The sequence below is a fragment of the Euprymna scolopes genome, chromosome 38 (assembly GCF_053919585.1).
Source record: "Euprymna scolopes isolate OS-2025 chromosome 38, ASM5391958v1, whole genome shotgun sequence".
Taxonomy (NCBI): Eukaryota; Metazoa; Mollusca; class Cephalopoda; order Sepiida; family Sepiolidae; genus Euprymna; species Euprymna scolopes.
The window spans coordinates 77,800,160-77,813,380 of record NC_136519.1 but is presented as its reverse complement, the minus strand read 5'-3'; the positions used below and the strand labels follow the sequence as shown (position 1 = coordinate 77,813,380).

Genomic DNA, 13,221 nt, shown 5'->3' with positions numbered 1-13,221 from the left:
TTTTACCAAGATCAGTATCGTTTTAAAGTTCGACCTTTCCTACGACAAATATCGAAAAATTGGCTAAAAACATTAATATCTTCCCCTTCAACTAGGAACTTTTCTACAGGGGGGGGGGGTCACTTTTTTCGCCAATATTTTTTAAAGTTATCCTCTCCTTTAGATTGTCTAGCCTTAATTTTTAAAAATGCCGCTTTCGGTTTGGCGGTGGTCGTAACAGCATAAACGTTAGGTTTTACCACGTTCTTTTCCTCCTTTGCAGGACGAGTTCGAGCCTGCCTTCCTACTACCAATTTTTTTTTTTTTTGCTCAACATACACATCCAAACACCCGGGCAACGCCAGGCTGAAATGCTAGTATATATATATATTAGTGTTGGGACAATTAATCAGAATCGGTATCAGAATCAGAAAAATTTGTGCCGATTTTCTGTTACCAAAAAATTATTCTTTTAATTGTCTTTCTTATTTGATTTTTTTTAAAGCAAAATCTTCCATTGCTATTATTAATGATAAAATAATAAATATTTATTGATTTTAACTAAAATCAACAGATCAATATATAACAAGTGTATTTTTACATTTACAAAAATATCTGCGCATTTAATAAGAATTTTTGTTACCGTAATCTGAAGGGAAAAATAACAACCATGTAGTTAAATATTTAAAGATTTATAAAAAAAATCGGTAATTGTATCGGAATCAGGGAAAATATTAGAATCGTCCCATCACTACTAACAAAAATAGCATGGGATGTAAGGTGTAAGTATAACGGAAAGAAAATAAAGAGATAAAAAAACTTTTGTTTGAAGCAGAATTTTTTTTATATGCAGAATTAATTTGCACATGAAAGGAACAGTTGTTTTAAGAGGGACGAATTGGGGAGATAATATTGAAGCTGACATTTGTTGGTGTGGATGACGGCGTTAGTGAAGAGGAGTTTCGTTAGTTTTTCTTTTGGGATCATAAAGAGAAAGAAAACTGTACAATTTATATCCTTGTGTAAGGCCGAAGAAAAAAGGTACCTTTTTCTTGTGACGAGTATGTGAAAAAGCGCTCAAGAATTGAATGTCTTAGTCGGGTCTACCTATGGCAAAAATGAGTTTGACTAAGGGCTATAAAAAGCTGATACAAGAGTCATTCAGCAAATAACTGTTGAGTTTGCTCTAGTAACATGTTGTATTTCGGCAATGGCTCTCGTCTTGGGGAGGCTTCATATTCTGACAAGCTTCCGGGCTTCACCTTTACTCCTGATCTGAAATGGAACACATATATCAAATCCATTGCCAAGATTGTTGGAAAAATGGTAGGATCCTTTTACCGCTCAAGTAGATATCTCACTCCTGATGCAATTCTCTACCTATATAAAAGCCAGGTACGGCCAACGATAGAGTACTGTTGCCACATCTGGGCAGGAGCTACTAGAAGCAGCTTATCCTTCATTGACAGAGTTCAAAATATACTTCGTATCTTAGTGGTGGATGCCCTTTTCTCTTTCCTGCAACCTCTTTCTCACAGAAGAGATGTTGCGAGTCTGTCTCTGCTTTATCGTTATTTTCATGGCAAGTGCTCATCTGAGCTTCAATCTGTGATCCCTCCTCACCAAAGTTTCACAAGAAACACTCGTCTAGCTGAAAACACTATCAATAATTTCTCCCACTCTTTATCTGTGTCTAAACCTAAATGTAGACTCCATGAACAAAGCTTCTTTCTTAGAACTGCACGCCTTGTGAACTCCTGGCAAAAATGATAGATCTTGCCCCAGTGCATTGGAAGCGAGGTAGGCTTGGCGTCTCTAAAAATTAGAGCAGGCTTGCTATGGATATAACCCATTTCGGCACTCAATTGCACCTAACGTTGATAGACTGTGGCCCTAGCCACTTTGCCATTTGGAAGCAGTTGCACCAACAAAAATCTGCTAGTATCATCAAGCATTTGAAGATTGAGTTCTCTGAAAGGGGGTGGGGGCGTCAATTGAGTTGCTCACCAATAATGGTACTGTATTTTATGGAAAGAGATTTGCTGAGTTTACACGGTTTTGGGGCGTGCACATACAATTTTTGTACACCCACGTACCGTCTGGAAATGGAATAATTGAGAGATCCCATCATACAATAAAGCGCATTGTGGCAAGAATACTATGCATAATTATGGAGCCAGTGTACTGGGACAACGTTATGCTTAAGGAGTACAAGACGGCTATGACTGCATCTGCGAATGTACTACACACATATAGGATCTGTGTCAAGGGTATTGATGAAGTTGTGCTATCTGACAATGCAACTGCTGGTCTGTACAAAGACGGAGATGCTGTTTGGGTAAAGAATCTGCAGGGAAGATGTACAATGCAGTTTAGCACAGGTACAGTGACAAAAATCAATAACAAACACTCAGTCTCAGTTAATGGAACACCACACGACATAAAGGATGTGTGCTTAGCATTCTGAAATGATTGCTTAAGCCAAGATGAAATTACCTCCTCAAATGACGAAGCCCCACTGCTCTATGAATGACCACATGAAGAAGCTCCTCAGAGAATGATGGACCCAAGGATCCAAAGCAGGAAGAATTCCCTGATGAAAAAACGAAATGGCGCATGGGATCTCTTGTCCTATTGGACCGAGCTCACTCCTACCACCTGTTACATTGTCTCCCTTTATATTGGCATTAATATGCACATAATTTGTTAAGTTATCTCCCTTATAAAAAGGCAGAGTTAGCAAACTTTTCTTTTCAATATGGCGTCGTAATGTTTATGTGTTTGTTAACCGTTAAACTCTAATCATGAGTGTGTTGCATATTTATTCAATTAATGTATTAGCTGCCGTAATAAATTATATATATATTGTTTATATATATACCGTTGGAGTTGGATTATTTTACTGGTTTTTCACCACCCTTTTATTTTATTCATCCTCAAACAAGGATATATAGCCACCGATGTATAAGGGACTACATCATAGGGGCCAGAGATTTATAGGGGTCAGCAAGATGTTTGTGTTGCATAGTTCTTATTAAGATGACGACTTATATATTTCGTTGTTATGTTCGTCTTAGTAAGAGAGTCTTAGAGTGTTAATGTTGTGTGTAGATATATCGCGTATATATCAAGAGAGAGACAGTTCTGTATATATAATAGACAGTGTACATGTTAATACAGGAGAGCTGACGACATGTAATTCAATGGGAAGAGAATTTAGACATATAGATAGATAGACCGATAGTGCGTTTGACATTTATACTTTTGACAGTTCTGACAATGGGAGTGTTTCTATAACATTGACACATGTTTCTTTACCTATTTTGGAGATGACGATTTTCACAAAGTTCTTATGATATAAATCGACAATACCTTTCTGTTGTTGAATAACATAACACGAAGACGCAGATACAAAAAGATGATGTTCGTTTATTCCATATGACCGGTCAATGGCTTTGCATCAAGGAATTCAAGTCTTACATGATTCTTCTTCTAACCTCCGCTTCCAAGGTTTTATGCCAGCTCTGCCTCTGACTCCTCTCTTCTCCCCTGACTGACTGAGTCCGACCGACTGAGTTTTTTGACTGACTGACCAAAGCTCTCTATATTGAGACCCATGATGTCCTTGCATGACCAACACGTGCATATTAGACACATGGCATGACATGCTTCCGTGTTTAAGCATGCATTGTTACTCACATGTTTCAACTCCGATTTCTCTAATCTACTTTACAAATATGTTTCATATTTTCTATTGTTCTGATCTAGATTCCTTATTTTAATTTCATTTCATTCCTTTCCCTATAAACAAATATCTTTTCAATAACATTCTGTATTTCAATAACATTATGTATTCTGTATTTATTTTAACTTATGATCAGAATTCTCAATTCCAAATCTAGCTTCGCAAGTTCGAATCCTCGACTATCCTATCTCATATTTACTCACTTACAAGAACAGGTGGCTGTTCCATAACATTTGTGGCTTCACATTTCCCTAACTATTTGGCCGATGACCTGAATTGATATTGGAATGATACCGCTTGTATATGAATCCTACCCCTATTTACGTGCATACCATAGTCTTAGATACCCTAACTCCCATTCAGAGAAGTCCTGGATATGACCTTAAACTATATCCGATGGTGAGGCCCCAGCTTGCAGGCTTTGGAAAGTGTGGACCCACCCTTTAATTGCCATTGCTCCCAGGTTCACTCTGACCCGGAGTGGTAGTACCTGTTAGGGTCCCAAGGATAGAATACTGTTGCCACATCTGGGCAGGAGCTGCTAAAAACAGCCTATCCTGCCTTGACAGAGTACAAAATAGACTTCGTGGCTTAGTGGGGGATGCCCTTTTCTCTACTCTGCAACCTCTCTCCCACAGAAGAGACGTTGCGAACCTATCCTTGTTTTATCGTTATTTCCATGGCAGGTGCTCGTCTGAACTTCAATCTCTGGTCCCCCCCCCTCGCCAATCTTTCATGAAAAATAGCCGTCTAGCTGAATCCACTGTGAAAAATTTCCGCCACTCTATATCTGTGCCTAAATCAAAACGCGGATTCCATGAACAAAGCTTCTTTCTTAGAACTGCACGCCTGTGGAACTCTGTTCCGTCTGCCTGCTTCCCACCTGACTACAACTTGGATGTCTTCAAGTCCAACGTTAACAAATTCCTAATGAACCGCCCCCTTAAGTAAACACTTCATCAAATCTCCACACTAACGTAATGTACTTGCAATAACCCTTATCCCTGAGTGGCTTCCGGGCCTTGATAAGTGGTGACCACTGTGTAAAAAAAACAAAAAAAAACACAAAAAAACTATGGGTTAAATAGAAACCGACTTGAAAAAAACAAAATATATATATATATATTCTATTAAAAAAAATTTCTTCAAAATCACTGGATTCAGCATCAAATAACCTGAAAAGGGTTGAGATGCTGTAAAACATAAACAACCAACCAACCTGTTTGTTGTTGGTCTTACACAAACCGGAAAACTGTTAGCATTCTACAATTGTGGGGCCCTTTATGCTTCCATCTTCAACTGTATCTGGTACCTTTGTCACCATGGAGGTGACGGTTGGGTAAGTGATTAATATGGACTGACAAACTGGATGTGCCAAGTCTGAATCCAGTTTGTTTGTAACTAGGTCGGGGGGGGGGGACACACAATCCTGTGTCACGGAACCAATTAATGTAACCAAGCCATCGAGAGTCCTAAAACACAGGGGCTAACCCTAAATCCCCGTGGCTATCTTCGTCCTGTGATGGACCCTTCAAAATATGACCAGATACTCACTGTTCACTGAAAATTACTGCTCTGACGCCCATGCATACAAAACGCACATGACCCTAAGTCTGTATGGCAATACCTTTAATATTGCTTGCTGGTCATTTCTCATCAGACGTCAGGGTTGAGTTGTTCTTGTAGGTGCTCTGCTGCTACAGTTTGGGCATCAAGTTTCAGGGTTGATCTGGAAATTATTTGGATTATTCTCTACAATCAAAACAATCAATAATCAATGACAACTCTCGGATCACTTTCTTATAAACAAAAATAATTATTGCATAAAATAATTCCATATACAATCGTGCAAGGAAATTTAAACTATTCAGGTTTTTTGAACTTAGTAAATGTATATACTGTTTCTAGATGCAGGATGTTTCAACTTAAATTCTTTAGATGGTTTCTCTGCCAGAAGCGGAAGGAAGGGCTTTTTCACTTAGCTCCTTCAGGAAGCTATCTCAGCCTCATAGTCTCCAGTTTCAAAAAGGTGACGTCCTCTTTCAAGGCCAGTGAGCAAGTCTCTATTATCTTCTAAACAAAGGTTTTTATGAAATCCCTAAAACCGCCGCCCATCTCTTTGAGATTAGCATTTCCTACTCTGTCGTTTGGAGGTTACTCTTTCTTTTTCTATTGCCTCCTCTTTCTTTTTAATCTTTCCCCCTTTTTCTCTCTTTCCTCCGAAATCCTTTTCTTCCTCCCTCTCTCTCTCTTTCAATCCATAACTCTTTTTAATTCCCCCTTCCTATCTATCTCTCCTCTTCGTGAGGTCTTTCCATCTCTTTCTTTCTAGTAACAGAATATTTCAATTATCTACATTTTTGGGGTGGTCCATTTTGCTTGACATGCTTCTATAAATCTTTTCTTATCAAAAGAAAACAAACTTTGTTTTCAATTTTGCTGTTCATATTTCACAGATAGCTATAACGACGATCTTGTATACATTCGTTCAAACACTGTGTTGCCAAAAGTCTATTTTACTTCGTTGCGACATTACTTTTTCTCCACAATATCTCAACAAAAACACATTCTATCATTTCCCCAAAATCTGGGCTCTCTTAGACCTTGTGCGAAACACCCCCCTTTCACACCTAACCCTTAGCCCATAAGCAAGTTAATTTGGGTCCTACCTGGCATATCATATGGGGTTACATCGTGTTACACACTTCTCAGAAGCACTTTCACACAGAATGTTGGGGTCCTGGATATGACCTTAAACCATATCCGATGGTGAGGCCCCAGCTTGCAGGCCTTAGGAAGTGTGGAGCCACCCTTTAATTGCCATTGCTCCCAGGTCCACTCTGAACCGGAGTGGTAGTACCTGTTAGGGTCCCAACTATGGGTTAAATAGAATACGACTTAAAAAAACAAATATACTGTATTCAAAAATCGTTCTTCAAAATCACCAGATTCGGCATTAAATAACCTGAAAAGGGTTGATATGCCGTAAAACAAAACAACCAACCAACCAACAGAATGTTGGCAACCTTCACACGGTCCCGCCTATTCTAGAAAAGATTCCAACTAGAAAGATATCTGGGAAACAAATGGCAACAGTAATCATCCGATTCATTCAAAATGAATGAATCAGATGACAACAACAAAATCATCATCATCATCATCATCATCATCATCATCATCATCATCATCATCATCATCATCAAAATTATTCATAAGAAAACATTTAAGGATATTTGAAGTAAGGTGTACGTACTATGATGATGATGTATGGTAGTGAAACCTGGCCAATGAAGGTTGAGGACATGTGCTGCATGAAGAGAAATTATATGCGAATGATGTGATGACCATGTAAAGTGAGTCTTAGTTCTGATGACCTCAGAGGAAGATTAAATCTAGACAATATAGGGAGTTGTGGGCAGAAAGGGAGACTTTGATGATATGGTCACAGTTGAAAGAATTAATGAGTTTTGGGGTTAGTAGATGTAGAACAGCTGCGGTAGCAGGTCCAGTTCAGGGGAGGGGGGGGGACAAAGAAAAGTATGTGCGGAAGTGATAAAGATCACTTTGAGAGAGAAAGGGATAAATAAAGCTCTGGCTTGGGATAGGTTAGGCTACTTCTGCACGTATGTTACCGTAGCTGAAATGATAAGGTTATTACATAGAAAGCCATTCTAATCACGAGGAGGGGGAGGGTGTTTTGCAATTATTCTGTACTTTCACCTAACAATTTAATAATAAAAAAAAGATATTGTAAAACTTGAATTTTACTTAAAAATACTATTTAAAAAAAAAAAAAAAATAGCACGGTAACATAAGTGCATAAGCACCAAGGTTAGCTTGGAACTGAATTCTTAAAGCCATCCAGCACGTGGCAGCAGGAAATATGGATGTTAAACCGAAGTAGTAGGAGAAGAAGAAGAAGAAGAAGAAGAAGAAGAAGAAGAAGAAGAAGAAGAAGAAGAAGAAGAAGGTTCATAGAGTAAATGCGGTATTATAGTGATTTATCGATGTGTATATGTTGGATGGAAGGTGATGATTGAAAATATTATTATTATTTTCATGAATGAGTCGTGATAGTTATTTTATTAGGATAGACATTCGATGACCACAGATCTTCTACTCTCCCTCCCTCCGTTCCCTTTTCTGTGAGAATTTTGAATTGGTTGACTTGCCGAGGGTAGGTCGGTGGGGAAGAAAGGAGTGCTGGTAGCTGTGACCAACACGGCCGGTGGTCCGTTAATCAAAGAACCTGAGTGCCTATTGCTTACAACTTAAATAGACATTTCAGTCACGCGTGAATCTCGTTGACGACAGGACAGTTGGAGTGGATAAAAAGAGGTGGCCGTGGCCGCTCTACTGTTGTTGTTGTAGTTGTTGTAGTCTTTTAGACAATTTACACTTCGACCATCGTTACCCATTTGTTACTTTTACAAGGAAAGACTGCTTGTAAGCAACGTCGACATTTCGTTGCAAGACTTGAACCGTCTTTTCTTCCCCCCCCCCTACTCGTCGGTATGCTAATTCCGACATTTTCCTATGCATAATTTTATCGTTTTATTGCTAATAAATAATTCAAAGTGCAGCATCAGTTCTGTCCTTAACTGGGTTAATTTTTACTTTTATCTTATCCAAAGTGACCCTTCTTTTGAAGGAGCTGGATACTTCTGCCTCCCTTATTAGACCAACGTACTCAGCTCTCGCGGGGAGGAAGCGATAAATAAGGACTTAGTTTTGAGGTGTGTGGATGTTCCAAGGGAAACCGTGGAAATCTTGGCATAACGGATTTTGGGTTTGTTTTACTGTACACATAGATTCAAAAGTTGTCACAAAACAAATATAGAACAAATAAATATTATCAAAAGTAAGATAAGTTACATTGCTACCTCACTGGATATGTTTTTAGTGTTTATATTTAATGTAACATGTTTATTCAGCTCGAAAAACATACAGTGTTTATGTAAAATTTAAAATGGCGGCCGACTCTCTCTTTGAGGCGGTAAGTTTGAGAAAATGAGTTATAAATAAAAAAAAAAAACAAAGTACTGTTAGAAATTCGACCATATATGTTACCGTGGCATAGACTGACATATATTCGGCGGATTTTTAACAATATTTTGACTGTTTTTTTTTTAATTTATTTATAACTCATTTTCACAAACTTAGCGTCTCCAATGTAATGCATTAATGCATCGGTAAACACTGTATGTTTTTCGAGCCCAATAAACATGTTACATTAAATAAAACACTAAAAACATATCCAGTTAGGTAGAAAAGTAACTCACCGAATATATGTCAGCCCATGTCACGGTAACATATATTGAGTGAGTTTCTAACAGTACTTTGTATAGTTTTTTTTATTTTTAACTTATTTTCCCAAACTTACCGTGTTCAGCAGAGAGTCCGGCGCCATTTTAAATTTTCCAATACATCGGTAAACACTGTATGTTTTTCGAGCTGAATAAATATGTTACATTAAATAAAAACACTAAAAATATATCGACTTAGGTAGAAAAGTAACTCATCTTGCCTTTGATAACATTTATTTGTTCTATATTTGTTTTGTGACAACTTTTTCGAATCTATGTGTACAATAGAACAAACCCTGGATTTTTTACTTATTTATTTTTACTATAGAGTCATCGTTTATCAAGGCCCAGAGGCCACTCAAGGATAAGGGTTAATAAATATCAGGTCGGACAGCACCGTGATGATTAGAGATGCTGGAAATTGGATAGAAACTAATTATTTAAAAGAACAATTCAACAAGAACTTGTTTACGTTGGATTTGAAAACGACCGTGTTATAGTCAGCAGGGAAGCAGCTGCGGGCGAACAGTTCTGAGAAAGAAGCTCTGCTCCTGGAATTTTCGTTTATCTCTAGGCACAGATAAAGAGTTTAGTATTTCATAATTAAAAAAATATATATATTAGAAAAGAAAAAAAAAAAACGATAAGTGTTAACTCGTGCTGAGTGCTGCGCCTAAAAATATGACAACCTTTTTCGCTTTACTTTTTTGGACTGCTGGAGAAAAAAAAAGGGGGGAGGGGGGTTCAAAAGCAGGAAACATAAATAAAATGAAACCCAAAAAGTTTGGTGGTAGGAGGCTGACGTCATGTCAACTTAAAATATAAAACTCCCTGCGAGCCATGAGGAGGTCCTGTTCATCTAAAAGTTCGTATATTTCAGCGACGGTACGAAAGAAGGAACAAGGATGACACTCTTTCTTCGCGTAGTTTTATCTTTATTTATAGTTTTTTCCATTTTAATATTAAAATCGGTTTCAATCTCACCAACACTCCAACTAGTCAACATAGTAAGTACATACAAAATTTATCTATCCTTTTATGTCTTCTTTATTTCTCAATTGAAGAGATTTTTTTTTTTATTTTGAAGAAACGAAGTTTGGCCTATTTGGTGTTTGTTAAGATAGCTGACAGATCGACATTTTTTTTTTTATATATCTGGTTTTAAGCAAAAAAAACATTACATACTTAATTGTCATCACGAAAATGGTAAATGTATAGTTTAGCGGCGTAAATTATTTGACAACCAAAAAGTTATATATTTTTTCGGAAATCTTCAGTCTAAAACGGATACGTACAATATAACCTTTTTTCTATATTTTCATTTTTTTAGTGTCTTGATTAAACTGTACAACGAAGTTCTCCGAAAAAAAAAATTCATTTAATTTCATCAAGTATTTTTTGTTTTGTTTTGTTTTTGGGGGTTTTTTACAGCGAAAAAAAAAAAAACAATTTGTTATGATACCGAGCAAAAGGTTCGATTTTTAGGAAGAAAAGCTAGTATTAAAGATGGGGAGGGAGTATCGGCGCTTTAACTGGAGTTAAAGCCCTGTGGCGTGTTTAACAAATTCCATAATGGCTGACTTCAACGCGTTCTCATAAAAACGTGTTTTCCCGCTGTAAAAAAAATAAAAAAATAAAAATCGATCAAATTAAATGAAATTTTTTTTTTTTTTTTCGGAGATCTTCAGTCCAAAACGGATACGTACAATATAACCTTTTGGTACTTGTATAGTTGAATCAAGACATTAAAAAATGAAAATATCGAAAAAGAGCGCGTTGAAGTCCGCCATCATAGAAATTATCAACACGCCAGGGGGAGATAACTCAGTTTAAAGCGCCGAGACTCCCTCCCCATCTTTAATCCTAGCTTTTCTTCCTAAAAATCGCTAAAAATCGGACCTTTTGCTCGGTATCGTAACAAATTGTTTTTTCGCTGTAAAAAAAAAAAAAACTACTTGAAATTAAGCGAAATTTTGGTACTTGTACAGTTTAATCAAGACATTAAAAAATTGAAAAAAAAAAAGGTTATATTGTACGTATTCGTTATGAACTGAAGATCTTCGAAAAAAATTCACTTAATTTGAATGAGTAGTTTGTTTTGCTTTTCTTTTTTTTACAGCGGGAAAACACGTTTTTATGACAGCACGTTGAATTTTTTAACGTTTTGTTTGGATTTTAGAAACGCCACGGGGAGATAACTCAGTTTAAAGCGCCGACACTCCCTCCCCATCTTTAATACTAGCTTTTCTTCCTAAAAATTGAAGATTTTGCTCGGTATCATAACAAATTGTTTTTTCGCTGTAAAAAAAAAAAAAAAAAAAAAAAAAAAAAAAAAAACTACTTGATAAAATAAAGTGAAATTTTTTTTCGGAGAACTTCATTCCATAATGGATACGTACAATTAACCTTTTTTTTTCGATATTTTCATTTTTTTAATGTCTTGAGTAAACTGTACAAGTAACCTTAAAGAAAATAAAAAATAGAATTTGATGAAAACGATCGTAAATCACAGCAGAGTTCAAGAGGGAAGCAATTTTCCGTTTCAATTCAAACAAGATGGCGACAATTTTTCATCTACTAACACGATTAAAGTTGTTTTTTAATAATTCAGTAATATTCAGGTAATTTCGGCTGCATAATTTGGAAGCTACCATTGTAATTTATTAAAATTGATAAAAAAAAATCAGAAACTATTGTTTTTTATCTGAAAACTGCATTTCTCGACTACAAAATTTCGTCCTAATTCTGTAGAAGCGCTGAGGCGCTCTTCTTCTTTTTTTTTTTTTTTACTAAAACCAATATCAGTTGTTTCACTCGATGAATTTTCGTCATTTTTTGATATATTACTATTTTCGACATGACAAGTAAGTAGTATTGCTTTTGCTTAAAATCACATATTTAAAAAATATCGGGTAAACGTTGCGGAGTATGCGCTGTTTTACGGTTGTTATAAAAATGGAACGGAAATTTAAATTTCATTCCGTTTTAAATTTGGTACATTTTGACATTACATCCGACTCATCGTTCATATTCGACAAGTCAACTTTTATAGGTTTTCGGGTATGCGGACAAGGTTAGGGATTGTAAGAAGTTTATTTCTCAAACATCTCAATTTCCTCCCTGCAGAAACAAATGAATTCCACAAACAAAAGCCATACCTTTAAACTCAAAATTTATTCACAAGTAACAGCAATGAAAGTTCTTTGGTTCTGGTAAATTCCTTTTGCAAAACGTTGACCCGATTTGCTTCCATACGCATGGAGCTTTTAGTTTAAATTCCTATTGTTGGAATGTTAGTTCATTGTTCCTTTGAAAGGATCCATGAATGTTTCATGGCAAACTCGGCAGGAATGATGGCGCCTATAATTAGGCATAATGCGCACCCCACAGAACTCAAGATGAAATGAGATAAGATCCAATATTTGGAAAATAAATATGCAGAACAGTTCTTGAATGTCAGCAATGTAAGTTGTCTTTGCTTGTAGATTTGTGGCCTTCGTTCACCAACTGTTTGGTGTCCATGAACGTAACACTAATATTTATCTTTCAAAGGATTTTTACACCGAATTTATTTAACTTCGCTTAAACAAAACAAAATGAAGTTGTCTAAGAATACGTTTACGGAAGCCCAAAATGTCAGAAAGTTAAAAGGTTGTCTGAAAATGACGCCAGGTAGTTGGAAGTAGGTAGTGAGTGCTGGTCTTGTTTTTTTCCAGCCGTACATCCATACATTCCTATCGTGAACGTTTGTATAATTTGCACTATTTTTTAATTTAATTATTTTTCTGTGTCCCTGCTTTTAAATTAAAACATTAAAAATTAAATAATAATAATAATAATAATAATAACAAGAGGTATTGTAAGAAATTTCTTTCTCACACATCTCAATTTTAAAATAAACATGCAGAACAGTTTTTGAATGCCATCCTTGATTTGGATAGATTCAGCAATATAAGTTGTCTCTGCTTGAAGAAATGTGTCCTTTGTTCACCAACAGTTTGGTGTTCATGAAGGAATAGTCTTGGCTCTCTCGAGTTGAGTCTATCCGATGCCGAATTTCTCTTAGATTGAAAAATAATAGCATGGTAAAAAAAGCACGCCAAGTCAAATCACCTGACACATTCAAAATTAAACCAATCACAGACCGGCTACTAGAACTGTGTGGCTGGCCTAAAAGAAAGATGGCGGTTG

The 13,221-nt window shown here is 36.4% G+C and overlaps 1 protein-coding gene across 1 annotated transcript in view; it reads left to right on the top strand.

Moving 5' to 3' along the window:
• Positions 1-9,843: 9,843 nt before the first annotated feature.
• Positions 9,844-13,221, top strand: part of LOC145263203 (prostatic acid phosphatase-like) — a 52,715-nt gene continuing 49,337 nt past the window's right edge. Inside the window, exon 1 of the mRNA XM_080120275.1 lies at positions 9,844-10,037. Within this exon, the coding sequence (XP_079976401.1) occupies positions 9,936-10,037 (102 nt within the window). The 5' untranslated portion in view covers positions 9,844-9,935. The remainder of the gene's footprint in view (positions 10,038-13,221) is intronic.